Source organism: Asparagus officinalis, chromosome 10, assembly GCF_001876935.1.
Source record: "Asparagus officinalis chromosome 10, Aspof.V1, whole genome shotgun sequence".
Lineage (NCBI taxonomy): Eukaryota > Viridiplantae > Streptophyta > Magnoliopsida > Asparagales > Asparagaceae > Asparagus > Asparagus officinalis.
The window spans coordinates 57,543,274-57,562,383 of NC_033803.1; the positions used below are offsets into that span (position 1 = coordinate 57,543,274).

The following is a 19,110-nucleotide window of genomic DNA, read 5'->3' on the forward strand; positions in this document are numbered from 1 at the left end:
CAGCTAATAATGGATTTAAACGAGCTGGAACGGCTAGCATATTGAATAAGATGTGCATGGCGGATCTGAAAGGCATAAAAAGTGGATCTAAACTATGACTACAACCCTATAAAAAGGACCTACAGCAAGAGTTCGAATACAGTGAAAAACACAACATCTTCTCTGTTCTTCCCCTTCATTTTCTTGCTGTTACGTTTTGTTAGTTCCCTGAAAGTCGAGAAGAATTCTCATAGCCTTCTTGAAGCTCGTGCCGACAAGAAGAAAGTCGCCTGACCGAGGGTCGTTGTATCTTCGAGAACTATTACCGTGTAGCCCTGTACGAGAGGGGGCAATTAGATTCTTGGGACAGTGCCTTGCTCGCCTCGATCATCAGGTCGTATTTCTAACTTTATTTAATTTTCGTTTGAATTATATTATTTCTGTGTTATAATATTTATTTGATATTATCTGATTTAAAACTTAATTTCGTGATAATTTTTGTCTAATCAGCTTATATTTTTCCAACAGTTTTTTCAATAATCTGCTACAGTAAACTCCGTTCCCAGCTACAGCTATCTCGTGCTACAGCGACAAAACGCTACAGGAATTAGGTACTACAGTAACAAATCGCTACAGTGACTATTTGCTATAATTCTCCTTGTTACAGAAGAGGATTTTTCGTTTCTGACTACAGTAACTTGCAGTACCATGTCTACAGTATTCGTACTACAGTATGACGAGAAATTTTATGCTCCATTGATTTTACCATTAAATTTCTGCTACAGTGTTATACGCACAGTAAGTACGCTACAGTATATCATACATATATAAGTTATGTATTTTTGTTATAACTTTCTCATTCGACCTCGGAAATGAGGTAATTTAAGTTTTGTTGGAAAGCTATATATCAATGAGACCTACAACTTTGGTCTTTGAGTTTTTACAGATTTTAACGTTATCAGTGTGTAAAATGCAAAAAACTTAATCTGGTCATTTCACCGGATTTGTATTTGCACTCGTAAATTCATATATATACATTGAATTGATCTCAAATCAATTCTCAACATACTCAAATATCAAAATGTGATATTTATCATCATATAACATTATTATTATTATTATTTATCATAAAATATTCTAATTTACGGGATTTTACAAGATAGTAGAGTTCTCCTCAAGAGTGGGGAGCGGAGACGTAGGTCGGAAGGACCGAACTCCGTGATCATTTTCTTGTGTTTGCATTGNGTTATTATGACTTTAATACCCAAGTTTTGGGCTTGGTTGATGAGTCCTATTCTTTGAAACCATCTTTTTATTGTTAATAACTTAAAAGTTTTTTAACACTTTGATACTTCAAAAATTATAAATATTTTAACTTTGAAAACAAAGATTTACATTTTTTTACATTTATACCTTAAAATTTACATATCCTTAACTTTTATACTCTAACCCAAGTGGGGGTATCAAAGTGTTAAAAGCAACTTTGTGTATGTCAAAGTTAAAGTATAAACTTTATTGTAACAAAGTGTAAGAAAAAATTATATGGAATTATTGTAGATTTGAAGGACTAATACGGAATTATTGTAGATTTTGGGTATCAAAGTTCAAAGAACTATGAGATATTAAAGTGAAATAAGGCGTGAGGTACCAAAATGCAAGTGAACTTTTTTTTTTTTTTTGAGGAAGATAGATTTTGGGAGTGAAAACACAATTGAGCAATGTTTATCGCTGAGGGATTCATGAGCAATTTCAAAGATTTCGGGGACTAATATGGAGTTATTGTAAATTGAGGGACTAAAATGAAATTATTGTAGTCTTCATGTGCAGCTGAACATATGAAGCTGCCACGTGGGTTTTAGTTTATTAGTTCCAAAAAAGCAATAACAGGATCGAACTCTGGAACCTCAAAAAAAAGGAACGTGGGTATCCGAACACTGGGTCTAGGTTGCTAGCTAGTCTAGTGACATGCTTTCTAATTTTGACGTATTATCAGAGGATGATGCCTCAAACAAGTAGGTTGCTAGCTAGATTTTGGGTATCAAAGTCATTATGCCCTGCTGTTGTTGGTGCATTTGGTCTAGCAGGAATAACCTCATTTTCAATGTTGTTCCGGTCTCTCAACAAGGCATTGCATCTAATATTGCTCATTTCGCTCTATTCTGGACAGGCGCGAGGAGCAGTAGGAAGACGACTGCTCTCCATATTGCTGCATCAGAACTAGGTCTGAAGGACCTGGCAAAGGGTAGTTCGGTGAAGACATGGGAGAAAACATCTAGTCTCCTTTTTGTCTTCCCTTTTATATTTTTGGGACTCGTTTTTTGTAAAGTGGTTGGTATCGATATTTTCTTCTCTAGTTAGAAAAACTCTTCTCATCCTTCTGGGAAGGGGTGCAAGCTTTGTTGATGTCTTTTGGTAGGTGACGACAAGGTCCGCTCCTTTAGTTGTTTCAAAAAAAAAAAAAGTCCAATAAGTGCTTTTTGTGTTGGGCCGATTAATCTCAGATGACATTATTATTGCTTTCGATGCGATCTCTTGCATGAGAATTAGTCATAGAGGGGCTCTACCTAAAATGCCGATAAAGCTTGATACGTCGAAGGTATGCATCCCGATCGATCGTGTTGAATGGGCTACTCACGGGTTATTATGTTGATTGTGCTAGGTGAGTGGAGTTAATTATGCTGTGTGTGACGAGGGCCTCATTCTCAGTGTTGTCGAATGGAGATGCAAAGGGTTATTTCAGACCGGGTCACGGTCTAAGATAGGGAGATCCTCTCTCGACCTACTTGTTTCTTTTATGCGCGAAAGACTTATCTACTTTGTTGAAAAAAGCAGCTTTGAGTCCTGCCGTCCTGGTACATTCAAGGGATTCGTTTTGATGATGATGGTCTGCATATATTGGTCATCATTTTTTCTTCTTCTTTTCCAAATGATAGTTTACATTTCCCCCCCTCGAGCTATGGAGATAGAATGTGATTATATACTTGAGATTTTGAGGAAGCACGAGTGTGTGCTGGGCCAAACAGTAAATAATACCAAAACAGGACTTTTTTCAGTCAAAATAATTAAACCATTGAAGACATCAGATTCGGGCAGAATTTGGTGCGGACGTCGAAAATAGATTTGGGAAATATTAGATTTGCAAACCATGATAGGAAGAATTCTATATGTGTTGACATATTAGTATTAGTTAGGGACTTATTTGTAAGTTGTGTAGGGGCCTATATAAAGCCCAAGAGATCTCATAATGAATTAGGGTTTCTATTCACAATTTGGTATCAGAGCTAACCCTAGCCGCCAAAACCCCATCCCCTCCCCCCCCCATCTTCCGACTGCTGCCTGCAGACCCCCACTCCGCTGCTGCCAGAACCCACCCCGCCAAGCCGACATGCTGAACCCCGTCGCCAATCCGACTCCCCCTTCCACAGACCCCATGCAGAACCGCCCCACCACACTTTCTGGAAAACGCCCTGGGCAGACCCTACCCCCTTCCGAAAACCCCGTGCAGACCCCCCTTTTGAAAACCCCCTGCAAACCCGTACCCCTTTTCCGAAAACCCCTCTGCAGACCTCGCCCCCCCTTTTCCGCGATCATGCCCCCCCCTTTTTTTCGCTGCGCTCGGAGCCCCGCCCATCCTTATGCCCGCCGCTTGCTGCGCTATGCCGGACCTCGAGTTTGGCATGGGTTCCCTCGACTCAGTCCTCGAACTGATGACAGGAAGAGTATATATCTCACAGCGATGAGATATATCACTGTTTTTTTATTCTAGTTTCCTCTGAGAAACGAGAATTTGTTGGAGATCTTACTCTTGTTGTGCAGCAGAAGTGCTACCGAAATTTTCACTGCACACAACAAGTGTTTGAAGAGAAAGGTGAACATGTGTTGGATCTGAAGCTTGATCGATGGAGGAGATCATCAAGAAGTAGAACCCTGCGGAGGTGTCAACTTTGATGAAGTTGATGAAGTTGTCGGCTGATGAAAGCGCGACAAGACCATCGAAGAAGTTAGAGCTTCCGACCATCGATCTGAAGCTTGATGGACCGAGTACCTACCTGAGTTGGTCACGGCGGGGGAGATACACCCTTGCAGGGAGGAACCTGGAGGGTTACTTGACCGGAGAGAAGACAGAACCGGAGGAGGACTCAGAGGGAAGAGATGAGTGGAAGTCCACTCATATGTTGGTGTACATCTGGCTTCTCAACTCGTTGGTCCCGACGATCGCCGCCACGGTGGATGGCATTGAGAAGGTGAAGGACGTCTGGGAGAAGTTGAGGAGAACATATGATGGGGTGGGGAATAACCTGAGGGTGTTCCAGATTAAAGGAGAGATCGACGCCATAGTCCAGGGAGAGAGGACTGTACAGGAATATGCTACATAGCTGGAGCGCCTGTGGCTAGACTATGATCATTTCCCCCCCAGGCTAGCTGCAAGGACCCGGGATGTAAAGAGCGGGAGGCCTTTCTACAGGAGAGGACTATGGTGTTTCTCAAGGGATTGACATCAGAGTTCGCTCAGCGAATTGCATTACTGCTAGCTCAGCCGAAAATTCCCACGCTTGAGGAGGTTGTCTCTGCTATGATCCAGGAGGAGACTCGCATTCGGCTACAGGCGGGGACATGTGGACTTCCTGTGGTGAAGTCAGCACTGACGGATCCAGGGGAGAGACTCAACAATGCTACAACTGCGGTGTGGTGGGTCATCTAAGGCATGCTTGCACCAAACCACCCAAGGAAGGAGATTCGGATGGACGTGGACAGTTCGGAGGTCGTGGTCGTGGCCGTGGGGGTCGACGAGGTGGAAGAGGAGCAGTGAATCGGGCGAATCTGACGGTAGCAGAAGAAGAAGAATCCCAGGTGGTCTTTACTGAGGAGGATCGTGCTCTCCTGACGATACTCAGGAGGAAGCAGCAAGTAGCAGGGGATGAAGACTTGAGGAATGGGACTGAGGAGGCATCCACTTCGTTCTTCGCCAGAGGCAATACAGCTACCTATGCTCATCCGACCAAAGGTACTGATGACATACATGCTCTTTCTTCTATGTCTCCCAACTGATCATCAGAATGGATAGTCGACTCCAGTGCGTCTCGGCATGTGACAGGTAATGCTAGTGAGTTCTCATCATATACTCACTTAGCATCATCTGATAGTATTCAAACAGCTGATGGTACATTTCAGCCGGTAGTTGGTAAGGGTACAGTCGATTGTACTGGTTCTGTAACTTTGTCCAATGTTTTGCATGCTCCTTCATTTCCAGTCAATCTTTTGTCCATTAGTTCCATCATCCTCCAACTAAAATGCATTGTTTCTTTTGATATTCCCAAGGTGATTTTTCAGGAGAAGGGAACAGGACGGAGACTTGGGACTGGCACATGGCGTAGTGGACTGTGGTATCTGGATCGTGAAGGGCTGGATTCAGCGTTGGTGTCAGTAGTAGAGGAAGTAGGAGTAGGATCTAATATGAGTACTGAGAATGAGTTAATGCTTCATCACCAGCGTTTGGGACACTCATCATTTGGTGTTTTAAGTAGATTGTATCCTTCTTTATTTGAGAAAGCAAATAAACAAAAACTTGTGTGTGATGCATGTGAGTTTGGAAAGCTTACTAGAAGCTCTTATGTTAGTTCAGGTCATAGAAGTTCTCGTGTATTTGACTTGGTACATTCAGATGTTTGGGGGCCTTGTTCCACAAGTTCTATGAATGGATACAAGTATTTTGTTACATTTATTGATTGTTTCTCTCGTGTGACTTGGTTATACTTGATGAAGAATAAGAGTGAAGTGTTTGGGTGCTTCCAAAACTTTCATAGGAATGTTCAGACTCAATACGGAGCAGTGGTGAAGATATTGAGGTCGGATAATGGGACAGAGTATACCAACAGAGCGTTTGAAGAATATTTGTCAGCTCAGGGAATACATCACCAGACGACCTGTCCATACACACCAGCACAGAATGGGGTAGCGGAAAGGAAGAACAGACATCTTTTAAAGGTTGCTAGAAGCATGATGATCTCTATGAATGTCCCAGAAACATTGTGGGGGCAAGCAGTATTGACCGCAGCAGCGCTGATCAACAGAATACCCTCGAGAGTGCTAGATTGGAAGTCTCCGTGTAGGACATTGAAAGGAGATAATGGTGGGATTCTTCCTCTTAAAGTGTTTGGCTATGTGTGCTTTGTGAAGGACAACAGGCCATCTGTCGGGAAACTTGCCCCTAGAGCTGTGAAGTGCATCTTTGTGGGATATTCTCCTACTCAGAAGGGATATGTTTGCTGGAGCCCGGTGGAGAAAAGGTTGTTTGTGAGCATGGACGTACACTTTCGAGAACTCGAGCCATATTACACCCGGAAAGTAACTTCATCCGTTGGTAACTCGCCTAATACTGGAAGTATGAGACGAGAGGAGGAGAATGGTGAGAGATTGGTAAATATGGAGAAATCAATATCTGAGAATTGTGAGAGATCAGAAAAATCAATTTCTGTAACGATTCCTTGGGAAGGAGACTTGGTTGAGGAGGAGCAAGAGAATGAAGAAGAAGAGGAGAATGAGACAAGAGGTGTTAGACCAACGGCTCAGGGGGAACTACTTACCTATAGTAGGAAGGGGAAACAAATTACGGGAATAGTACCTACAGTGCCACTGGTGCCAAGTCCCTTGCCAACGCCTGCCCCAACTCCTGAGACACCTACACCACCACCAGACTCCTCTCAAGATGATTATATTCCTCTTCCTACTCATCCCACACCAATAACTATACGGAGGACTACTCGCAGTAATGCGGGAAATCCTCCCGATAGATATGGTTGGGATCTTGCTCAGTTTGTATCATATTCTAACATCCACCCTGCACATGGAGCATTCATTGCATCACTGGACTCTGTTACTATACCTAACAATTGGCAGGTTGCAAAGAAGGACCAGAAATGGAAAGCTGCTATGCACGAAGAGCTAAGGGCCCTTGAGAAGAACCGTACTTGGGAGTTAGTAAAACTACCAAAAGGAAAGAGAGCAGTTGGATGCAAGTGGGTCTTCACTGTGAAGCAGAATCCAGATGGACAGGTTGAGCGCTACAAAGCTCGTCTGGTGGCAAAAGGATATAGTCAGACATATGGCATCGACTACGATGAGACTTTTGCACCGGTGGCAAAGATGAGCACTGTTCGGACCTTAATCTCTCTGTCAGTAAATGATGGATGGAAGCTACACCAACTAGATGTGAAAAACGCATTTCTTCATGGAGATCTAGTGGAGGAGGTATACATGGAGATACCACCAGGATTCGGTACAGATCAGACAGTGGGAAAGGTCTGCAGATTGAAGAAGTCTCTCTATGGGCTAAAGCAGTCTCCTCGTGCTTGGTTTGATAGATTCAGGAGGGCTATGATTGGTATGGGGTACCAGCAGATCAGCGCCGACCATACCGTGTTCTTTCGAAGAAGTGGAGGTCACATCACCTTGCTTGCAGTATATGTGGATGATATGATTATTACAGGGGATGATGAGAAGGAGATTGCCCAACTCAAAGTGAGACTGGGTAAGGAATTCGAGGTGAAAGATCTTGGCTTGCTTCGATATTTTTTTGGAATAGAGATAGCTCGAGGAACGGAGGTGATCGTCCTATCCCAGAGAAAGTATGCACTGGATCTTCTTAAAGAAACAGGAATGTTAGGATGCAAACCTGCAACTACACCGATAGACCAGAAGTTTAAGCTGGGTACTGAAGCTGGAGAACCAGTTGATCGTGACAGATACCAAAGGCTGGTGGGAAGGTTGATCTATCTGTGTCACACACGTCCTGATATCTCTTTTGCAGTGAGCGTGGTGAGTCGCTACATGCATGATCCAAGGAAGGGTCATATGGACGCAGTGTACCAGATTCTAAGGTATTTGAAGAATGCCCCCGGAAAAGGGCTAATCTTCAGAAAGAATGAACACATGAGCATTGAGGGCTATTGTGACTCTGATTGGGCTAGCTGTGCTGATGACAGGAGGTCCACCTCAGGATACTGCATCTTTATAGGAGGCAACTTAGTCTCGTGGAAGAGCAAGAAGCAGTCGGTGGTATTGAGATCGACAGCTGAGGCAGAGTATAGAGCTATGGCCTTAGGTGTTGCTGAGTTGCTATGGTTGAAGAGTATGCTGGTGGAGCTGAAGCTGGATCAAGGAGCTAAGATGAAGTTGTGGTGTGACAACAAGTCAGCCATCAGTATCGCCAACAACCCAGTGCAGCATGATAGAACCAAACACATCGAGATCGATAGGTTCTTCATCAAAGAGAAGTTGGATAGTGGACTATTGGAGCTAAGTCATGTTTCGACTAAGGACCAGGCAGCAGATTGTCTGACTAAAGGACTTAGCTCAGTAGATATGATTAGAGGATGTGACAAGATGGGCTTAGTAGATATCTTTCGCCCATCTTGAGGAGGAGTGTTGACATATTAGTATTAGTTAGTGACTCATTTGTAAGTTGTGTAGGGGCCTATATAAAGTCAAAGAGATCTCATAATGAATTAGGGTTTCTATTCACAATTATATGCTTTCAAGCTCACCATGTTAGCTGAGAAAGGTTGGAGAATTCTACAACATTCATGTTCTTTATTCACACGAGTTTTCAAATCATCATATTTTCCCAACGGAAATTTCTGTTACGCGTGACTCTAATGCCAACTTGGAATCGGTGTTCTTTTTGGCCGCAAGAGTGAATTGGTGATCAGTTGACTTGTGAAGAGTACTGTTTTCTATAGGACGTGGAGTCTGCTGAGCTCGTAGATAAATTATGAGGTGCACCTAAATTCCAATTGCCTAGGACATCACAAGCCCACATATATTAGGACTCAGGCTGTTGCACAACCAAACATATGGGAATTATACTCACACTATGATTCCTTTCATGGGCAACAAGGTAATGGGTTTTCAAGGCTACATGTTCATGCATAGAGGTCATCGGAATGAATTACCATCAATCTGCATCAGCAATTAAAAATAGAGAGGGAATGGTTTTCCTATAAAGCTCTTACTTTCTTCTCATCGCGTTCAAAGCACTCCAAAACCTAGGAATCGACTGCTAGATCACCAAAATCCACCATCGATTCGCCCATCTACACTCCAATCAAACTCAACCATTGGATTGAGCTAAACAGCAAACACCATACAAAGCCACACACCGAATCTTTGGCACCAAAAAATCTAGTTCCTTCTCTTACGTGTGAAGAATGATTTCTTTCTCTATCACGTGTAGTCAAAAACACCAAACACCAAAATATTCCAAACACAAGATCACCTAATCATCAAATCACGTGATTGTCTCCTCAGATTTTCACGAACAGCGCCAACCGAAGCCCTCTCGAGAATTCTTCCAAGCAACTCTGCCAACTTGTCACCGCCTGCTCCTCTCACTGCCAATTCGTATCCACGTAATCCCTCTGCCGGTGACCAGTTGCACCTCCTCGATACCACGATTCACTGCTACAGTCGCCTGCAGACTTCACCATCGGACAACGCATCACTCGGGTGCTCTCCTCTGGATGATTAGTTGTCGTTAAATCCTCCTGTCAACAATGGACTTTCCTTTCTTTTTTTTTTTCTTTATCTTGATTCTTGTAACGCCGATCTTCAATCTTGCACGCTGTCGTCTTCTATCTTGCAAACTCGCTCCCGGATCCATCAACATAGCTCTGATACCACTTGTTGGGGAATTTTCGTCTCCCCGCCTACTACAATTTGCGTATCTTAGAAGCCAACCCACAATTAGATAATATATAAAAGGACCATAATTAATAAGAAAGAACACCAAGATTTACGTGTTTCAGTCGACCAACTTCGACCAACGTCCATGGGCAACAACACAAAAAGTCCACTATGTATCAGGGAGAACTACAAGAGGAACTACTCAACTCTCGTCTCTCAATCTCTCAACCTCACATACAAAATCAACTAATCAACTCTCATATTATCTCCAAAGCCCTCCCCTTTCAATCTTTTGAACACACAAAGACTGTGAAACCATCTCCCAATGATGTAATCTTTTGCACGGACAAAGACCACAAAACTCTCGCCTCTCACACAATATTCTTGAATCGGGCTACACCTTCTGCTAACTCTAGATTACAAGAATGTTGGCTCTCTCTCTTCTGCTTGGTATTTCATCCAACAATAGAAGAATATATATATAAGGAAATCAAAACCCTATCTCTAGCCTAACTAATTCCTAATTAGAATAGGATTTAAACTCCTAATCATGATGAGACATATTTTCCTAATTATGATAGATCTCTAACCCTATCTAATTCTCATGAAGTTATACAAAGAATCAAAAACACAATCCCAACAAGGAAGCCTATTCTCCTCTTTCACCCTAGGGATTTGACATAACAATTTTCTTTGTAGTGGTGGGAGGCCACTCTTCTTCAAGTGCATGGCAAAGCATTCTCAAGGGAAAAGTAGTGTTGTCGAGGGGTCTAAAGTGGAGAATTGGTAAAGGAGGGGGTGTTTGAATTTATAAAAGCAGATGGCTAAACATGGAGGGGTTGGATTTGATGGCAGGATCGTGTGAGGGATGTGATGGCAACACCTGTGGGACCGTTGAATCGTGAAGATTGTGTTTTTTTTTTCCGGCATTGCTCCAATAGAAATTTTTATAGGTTAAAGTCGCACATCATGTCCCGAGAGTAATGGTTGACAATGGTATAGGAAAATTGGAAACATTAAACCGAAATCATTAGAGCATTTAGAAGACAATTTGGCAATATTTAATTCCGAACAAAATCAAGATCTTCAGACGGCGAATATGCAGTTAGATCCTACGCAAAAAAGCAGCGCTTAGAATATGATACATGTGGACTGTGTGACAAAGGTATAGAAAATGAAGCTCATGTTTTTTGAGAGTGTGTAAGGTCGAAGAGCACATGACAAGAAACTCCATAGCAAGATTGGGTGAAAATAACTACCGATGGAACTATGAGGGAATTTGCAAATGGCTTTCATGACATAGAAAAGTAGATCTTGAGATATTGTTGGTTATTGGCTTTATAGAAATTTAATTTTGCGTAATCAGGAAGGCCTAGGACAAAGAGATGTGGCTCCATATGTATTGAAACATTTAGCTCAATTTAAGGATGCTAACATTTGGAATTATTTAACAAGAGAGAGGTAATGACTAGATTGTTTGGAATAGTGCGATAAAAGTCAGGGGCGGAGCCAGGAGTAAAATCCAGGGTATTCCCATTAATTGTAAAACATATAAAGAAAAAGCAATAAATATAAATATTCAAATATTACATGAAAAATATATCATTGTTTCATATACAACTCAAAATAGAACTTTATATCTAGTCCAATCGTAAATGCATTCTCCTCTTGCTCATGCCTTGAAAGCGCTTGATGATATCTCGATCATTGATCGTACTAAACACTTCCTTTTCCACAAATGTCACTAAACAATCATTCAACCATGGATTAGCCATTCGATTTCTCAACTCATTCTTCACATATTTCATCCCGGAAAATACCCTCTCAACACTTGCGGTTGCAACCGGTAATGTCAAAGCTAGCTTCACTAGTATGTAAACAAATCTAAACGTCTTGTGCTTTTTCGTTCGGACAAGAGTCCTACAAAGATCCGAGATACCTTTCAAATTGGAAAAATTATCATCCATCTTTACACACTCAATGTAAGTCTCAAATTGGCTAGACAACTCTTTATCGGTAACATCTTCAAAGTCATTTGGGTACAATCTTGCCAACCTTACAAGTGATTTAGTGTCAAAGGCTTCAAATGATGAACAAGGACTCAAAGAAGCAACACAATTCAACAACTCGGTATTCTCAGGCGTAAAACGATCATTCAACTCTTTCAATACAAAATCAATGACATGTAAGAAACAATCATTCTTGAAATAATCAAAATTTGTCACAAAAGGAGCAAGTCGTTTGGATTTATTAGCTTTGACATACCGTGACTTCATATCGGGGACATCAATTTCAACATTACCACAAGAAGCCACAACTTGTTCATAAAATGCTTCCCAACCACTATCTCTCATTTTTTGAAACTTTTTCTTACTAACTTCAACAAGTTCCATGGCATTCACAATATCTTGATCCCCCTTTTGTAATGCTTCGGACAAATCATTTGTCAAAGATAAAACCTCCACCATTAAGTGCAACATAAAGATAAAACCAAAAGTTTGCATGACAATTAACAAACTTTGAGGTTCACCCTTTGAAGCCCGGTCACTTTTCAAATCTTCAAACACTTCAATAATGGGAGTAAACAAATCAACCAACCTACTAAGAGTCCGAAAATGGGATCCCCAACGTGTATCACCCGCTCTTGCAATAGACAATTCTTGATTCAAACCCGTACCACTTTCCACCAATTCATTTTCAATTAAATTTGCAAAATGAGCAACTTGTTTCTTACGAAGCAAAGCTTGTCTTTTGTTTGATGACCGTAGAAAGTTAACAATACGAGTCACTTCACAAAAAAACCAATCAACATCTTCATTCTTTCTCGCCATTGAAATAAGAGCCAATTGAAGTTGATGAGCAAAACAATGGACATAATAGGCTTGCGGATTTTCATTTTGAATTAGAGCTTTCAAACCTCCAAATTGGCCTCTCATGTTACTTGCTCCATCATACCCTTGACCTCGAATTCTAGATATACACAAGCCAAACCCCAACAACAATGTTTCAAGAGCCCCTTTAAGGGCTATAGCACTTGTATCCTCAACATGAACAATGCCAATAAATCTTTCAACTACAAAACCTCTATAATCAACAAACCGCACCACAACCGCCATTTGTTCTTTACCCGAGCAATCTCCCGATTCATCAACAAGAACACAAAAGAAACCATCTTCAATTTCTCCAACTATTTTCTTAATAGTTTCAACCGCACATGCATTTGCAAGTTCCTTTTGAATTTGAGGAGAAGTCATTTTACTATTTCCTCCACCACTTGTTATTGCTCCCGCTATTTTTTCACTATTTCTCCCCAATGCTTCAATAAATTCTAGAAAATGACCCTTATAAAAAGAACCTTCCCCCTCATTATGTCCCCTAAATGCCAATCCACCTCTAACAAGAAACTTGACAGCTTCAAGTGATGCTTTTAAACGAACAAGATAATCGGCTTCTTCTTTTGTACTATATTTTGCATACGAATACTCGATACACTGATTTTTCTTCATAAGATCCTCACATGCTTTCACACACTTTTTATGATGACTATTGGGTTTGTCACCAACATGTTTATTTAACTTGTGCTTGAGATTCCAACCTTTAAAACCTTCTTTCACAAATGCTGGATTACTAGAACCTTTGTAGCATACATAACAAGGCAAACAAAATACAGCATCTCTCTCTATACTATATTCCAACCAATCATACTCTTCATACCAACTATTATGAAAAGAACGATCCCTTCCCCCCAAATTTGTGGTAGGATATTCCTTTAAGTTTGGTCGACATGGGCCCTTTACAAGGTAAGCTCTTCTTACCTCTTCTTGATCATTTGGATGATAATCAAGAATTTGATCTCTTTTTGCAGGATCCGACTCCAAATATGCTCCCTTATTAAACACTTTATTTGTGCAAATCGGTTCGGGTTGAGTGTCACTTGAGGAGGGAAGTGAAGAAGGTTGATCACCAATGATAGAAACATTTGGCTTCTCCGAAAATCTCGGTTTTCGTTGGAAGTAATTAAGCATCCTATTATATAAAAAAATACAATGACTTATTAATTTAAAATCACTCTAAAAAATTCAAACAGAAACATTTAAACAATTGATGGACTCGTTTTAACATTGTAGCAACAAACCATTGAATTAAAATTGAAATACCACTAAATTGACATATCAATTACCTAAACTAAATTGGTTTCACAAACAAACAAAAAAACGAATTCAGTTTATAAAGTAATCAATTCAATCTTATAGAAATCAGTTATCAATCCAATCATAATTCCTAAACAAATCACCTACAATCAATTTCACACCAAAAAAACACTTCAATTAAATTTCACAAACAATGAATTAAAGAAGGGGAAGAGCCTGGACCTGAACTCCTTAAGGCGGGCGCGGACGTGGCTCAGGCTGGGCGCCGGCGGTGAGGACTGAGGAGGCGGACGTGCGGCGTGCCTGGTCGGATTCTTGAAGTTGAAGGTGAAGGGTCTTAGGGTTTGGTGTTTGGTGGTCTCAGGTTTTGTGAGATAAGGTGAAACCGTGAAATGGTAAAGTGGTCGGGTCGGGTAAAAAAGGTTGGGTATAAATTGGGTTAAAAAATAAAAATAAAATGTAAAAATTAAAACATGAAAAAAATTCCCTGCAGGATTCGAACCCACTCCCACGCTACCGCTGAGATTTTTCAATCCTTGGCTTATACCATATGGGCAATTGTTTCTAATGTTAGGGTATTCCAAGGAATACCCTATACCCCCTTCCCTCCGCCCCTGTATTTACTAACATTATTGGGTTTATCACTTAGATTGTCTTTGTAAGCTACAGTAATTTGAATTATAAGAAATATGGGATAACTATCTATACAGTAAAACGTACAAGTTATACTAATACGACAAATAATATGTAACAATAAAAATAATACAATAAATTATACCAAAAACACGTAATTAATAATACTATGTATTATGTGAAATAATTTGTAATAATATTAATAACACAATATATTATTTAAAATATTACATAATAGTATTGATAACATAATAAATTAATTTCAGAAATTTTTATCACACAAAATAAATTTATAAATATCAAAATCATTTAAATAAATATATAATCAGATTTTTAAATCATAGAAAATTATACAAAATCGAGAAAATACAAATACTCTTTTAAAAATCATAATTAAATATTTTAAAATATCAAAAAATTATTTTAACTAATATTAAAATTTCATGGTCCTTACATTCTACACACCTTAAAACAAATTCCGCCCTCGGAATTAAAAGAACCCAAGGACAGATATGGATAGATATCCATAAGCAAATGATACAAGAAACAAGAAACAATGGAAAGTTACGAGATAAGAAATAGTGAAAGGTTCCGGAGTCAAAAGTGATAAGATAGGGACGAAATAAAATCTATCAAGAAGATAGGATAAGGGCTCAAGAATAGTCTCATGGATGAAATATGATATGTTTCTAAATTGTCTATCATATTCTTACTAGTGAGGACTCGGAACCGTGACCTGCATGGGCCACCAAAAAAACCTGTCACGCCCCGCTTCCCAAAATACACGGGAACCGGAACGTGAACAAGCCCGCGACGTATTAGATTGAGAAGAAATATACAATATCATTATTTTTTTCTCTTTTCTTTTCTTCTCAATCCAATACGTTAAGCGTCTAGAAATAAGTACAATGCGAAGTCACAGGTCCCCGATCACACATAACAAGAATACAATGAACAACACAGAATGGAAAAGATACATATCACAAATGAATATCATCCAAGACATAATATTAGGGTCAAACGTGCCCTTATACAAATATGAACAAATGAATACTGAAAAGATACAAAATACACTGATCAAATAGAAATGGAAGGTAGTACAAAAGAAAACGGAGGACCAATAACTAAGCTTCAGCTTCTTCTGCTCCGTCTGCAGGGCACTCCTGCTGAGAATCCCCCAGCTGAACCTGTTCTTCCTCTAAGTCTGACGTACACCAGAGAAAACAGGTGTACGTCAGGTGCATGACGCACGGCAAGACCCGACCCCACAAAGAAAATAGAACAAACGAAAACCAAAGTGGAAATCGATACGATAAAAGAAACAACAAAAGAACGTACAATTGAAATCCACAAATCAACATGAAAACACTACTAAATCATGATAACATAAAGCATCCAAAATCGATCAGGTAACGAGGTCATGCAGCTAGCGATCAGACTAATCATCCAAGCAACAAGGTCATACAATAGATGAAATTAATACTTAAAAATCTACAACTCGAGACGTAGTACGTCGAGCGTAATAATCCAAACAAGGAAACCCTCATGTATATACCATATGTCTCGAATTGTAAATAATTAAATATTAACCCGATCTATGTATGAAAAGAAGTACAACCGTCCTACATCTCACAAGAATCATACTTAGCCAAGAATCGTGGTCAGGTAACTAACTATCACATCACTCATCTCAAATAATCAACAATCTCAATATCCCTGCTCCTCAGACCCACCCCAGGCCGAAACAAGACGCTGGCGCGAGCCTGGAAAATACATCAACAATCTCATATCACTACACCTCAGACCCACCCCAGGCCGAAACAAGACACTGGCGCGAGCCTGGAAAACAATCAATAATCTCGATAACACCGCACACCTCAGACCCACCCCAGGCCGAAACAAGACACTGGCGCGAGCCTGGAAAATAATCACAATCACAATATCACAACTCCTCGGACCCACCCCAGGCCGAAACAAGACACTGGCGCGAGCCTGGAAAATAATTAACAATCACAATATCACAACTCCTCGGACCCACCCCGGTGACTACACAAACTTCACCAGCGCGAGCCCGGAATCAACATCAACAATCTCAACCGCCCACATAGACCAAGACTTCCCATCCCAATTCTCGTAATTCCAGGTCAACTACACACGGGATTCTAGATCCTAACAATGTCATACATGTCACTATAGTCATAAACCTAATGATTCTTAATCACAACATGAAACAATCAATGCAACAAATCATGTGCAATAATATCATAGCATATTAGATAATCAAAATAAGAAATATAAATCATAAACAACATCTACACAATTCAGAAAATAATCTTTTTCTAAATAAATTCGTTTTAAATTATTTCACTTAACAATTAATCTAAACTAATTCATTTTTCAAAATAAATTCTTTTAAATTATTATAATTATCTAAAAATGATTCTTTTGCCGAACTAAATTCTTTTAATTCCTTATAATTATTCTGAAAATATCATTTATCACATATCCATTATGTAAATCAATATTGTTCACCAAACAACCCACGCAGATAAATACGACACAATTAAACTATGCAATTAATTCAAAAAAAATGTAAATAATCAAACTACGAAACAGGAGAGCGGGATCTTGCACATAAATAATCTACGACGAATATAAAAATTGGAACGAAACTAAACAAGGATCGGGATCTTGCCTCGGGGTTTCGTCGAACGGATCGACGACTGACGGCGAAGGCCAGGCGGCGAGCTCGGGTCGGCGTCGGGCAACGACGAGGTGGCGTCACTAGTTGTCGGAGGGGAGCGGCAGCGGCGAGGTGGGTTCGGATCTGAGAGGGCTACGGGGTTGGTATTTATTGTAGACAAACAACGTTGTTGGAGGATGGATGGATTGCGCTTCAACGATGATATCCAAAGGAGGTTGGCGGAATGTCGGTGAATCCTTGCTATTCAAAGTTCAAGATCCAAGTTAAAGCTTCATCCGCGAGATTACCTAGAAGAGCTTATTGAAGATCAAGATCTAGGACTTCGCATGAGATCGAACATCGTCTTCAAGTCCTTGATGTGATCTTCTTTGTTGCGGCTTTTTACAACCAAATCATCAACGTAGCATTCTGAACCTCTTGGGGTCTCTTTTCTTTCTGTTTATCAACCGGCTGTCGTCGAGCTTGTTCAACCGGTCTAGGCGGCCGTAATCAACCCAGCTCCGTGAGAGTTTTGGCTGGTCCCCGTTTAGTTACCCCCTGCTCAGCTAACTGATCACTAGGTGATGGGTAGTTGAAGTGATACTCATTTCCGCTTCTAGTGGCAAAGACTTCTTGTTCTTCTTCGGAGAGCGGGAAGGTAGGAGCTTCATTACCATCCTCTTCGAAGATCGCGGAGGTAGCATTGCAGGACTTGCCTTTACCCTTTTTGGTCGAGGAAGTCGTCCACTGATCATCTTCAATTAAGTCAGGTTGAACCCAGAGGATTTCGCCATTTGGGGCTGTGTGCGGCACAAGTCCTTTTTGGCGCTGTCCATATGGGTCGTCATTCACTATCTTCATTCCAACTTTGGTGATGCGTTCTGGTTCAAACCATGCTGTGGGCACTGATCCAAAGCTGATTGATACTGCATTTGCTCCGACATTCTTGGACGGCTTCGGGGTTATGACGCCTACATCAATTAACGCCTGGATTTTATCCTTGAGATGGTAGCATGACTTCGTAGGGTGATGGACCGCTCTATGGTATGCGCAATACTTCGGATCCGTCACTTTGCTAGCCCCTTCTTGATCCACGATCGACGGCAGCTGGATTTTTTTATTCTCCAACAGGTACTTAAAGATGCTGGGAACTTCGTCATCTTTGAAGGAGTACACTTTAGGAAATCTTGGCTCCGAAGATTTCTACTTCTGAGGCCGTTGTTGCCATTGCGACCGAGGTTGTTGTGGTGCTTGTTGCTGCGGCTGTTGCTGAGGTTGCAATTGGAAAGTTTGATTAGCATCAACTGCATTAGCATGTGCCTTACATTTCCCTCATGGGATGAAATTCTGTTGCAGAGCATTCGTCGCCTGTTGGCCTCTTTCCGCCTTCTTCCTTCTGAGGAATCGCTCGGCTTGCTCTCCTCGGACCTTCAAATCCTTCCATGTTTTGGACGGTGCTGTCCCCATTGCTTCCAACACGTCCAATGTGAGGTTGTTGTGGCAAGTCTGGAGAATGAACTCTTCAGTGATCGGGTCCCGACAGTTCATCGCCTTGTTCCGGAACCTTTTGACGAAGGTATCAACCAATTCCCCGTCTTTTTGTTTCTCGTCAAGCAACAACCCGATGGATATCTCGGTGTCATCGTCGAAGAAGTTAGCGAGGAATTTAGTCTCCATGTCATCCCAGCTATTCACACTTCCTGGCTTGAGGCGGCGATACCAATCGAAGGCGGCTCCATGAAGAGTGCCAACGAAGGACCGTACCATCAGAGGCTCATTACCAGAGATAACCCCTAGGTGTGATTTGAAGTAAATCAAATGCTGAGTGGGTGAACCCATCCCATTAAACGCTGTGAAGTTAATTAGATTGAACTTCGCCGGATAAGGGATTGATTCCCATTCTCTTGGGTATGGACAAGGAATGCCCGTCTTCTTCATCTCTTGAGCGGAAATCAACATATTGATTTTGCTCTCGAGGTTTTT

The 19,110-nt window shown here is 41.0% G+C and overlaps 1 protein-coding gene across 1 annotated transcript; it reads right to left on the reverse strand.

Moving 5' to 3' along the window:
- LOC109825680 (zinc finger MYM-type protein 1-like) lies at positions 11,179-14,054 on the reverse strand. The gene has a single exon (XM_020392549.1). It carries the CDS (start codon positions 13,683-13,685, stop codon positions 11,301-11,303), a length of 2,385 nt encoding a protein of 794 aa, XP_020248138.1. The 5' UTR covers positions 13,686-14,054; the 3' UTR covers positions 11,179-11,300.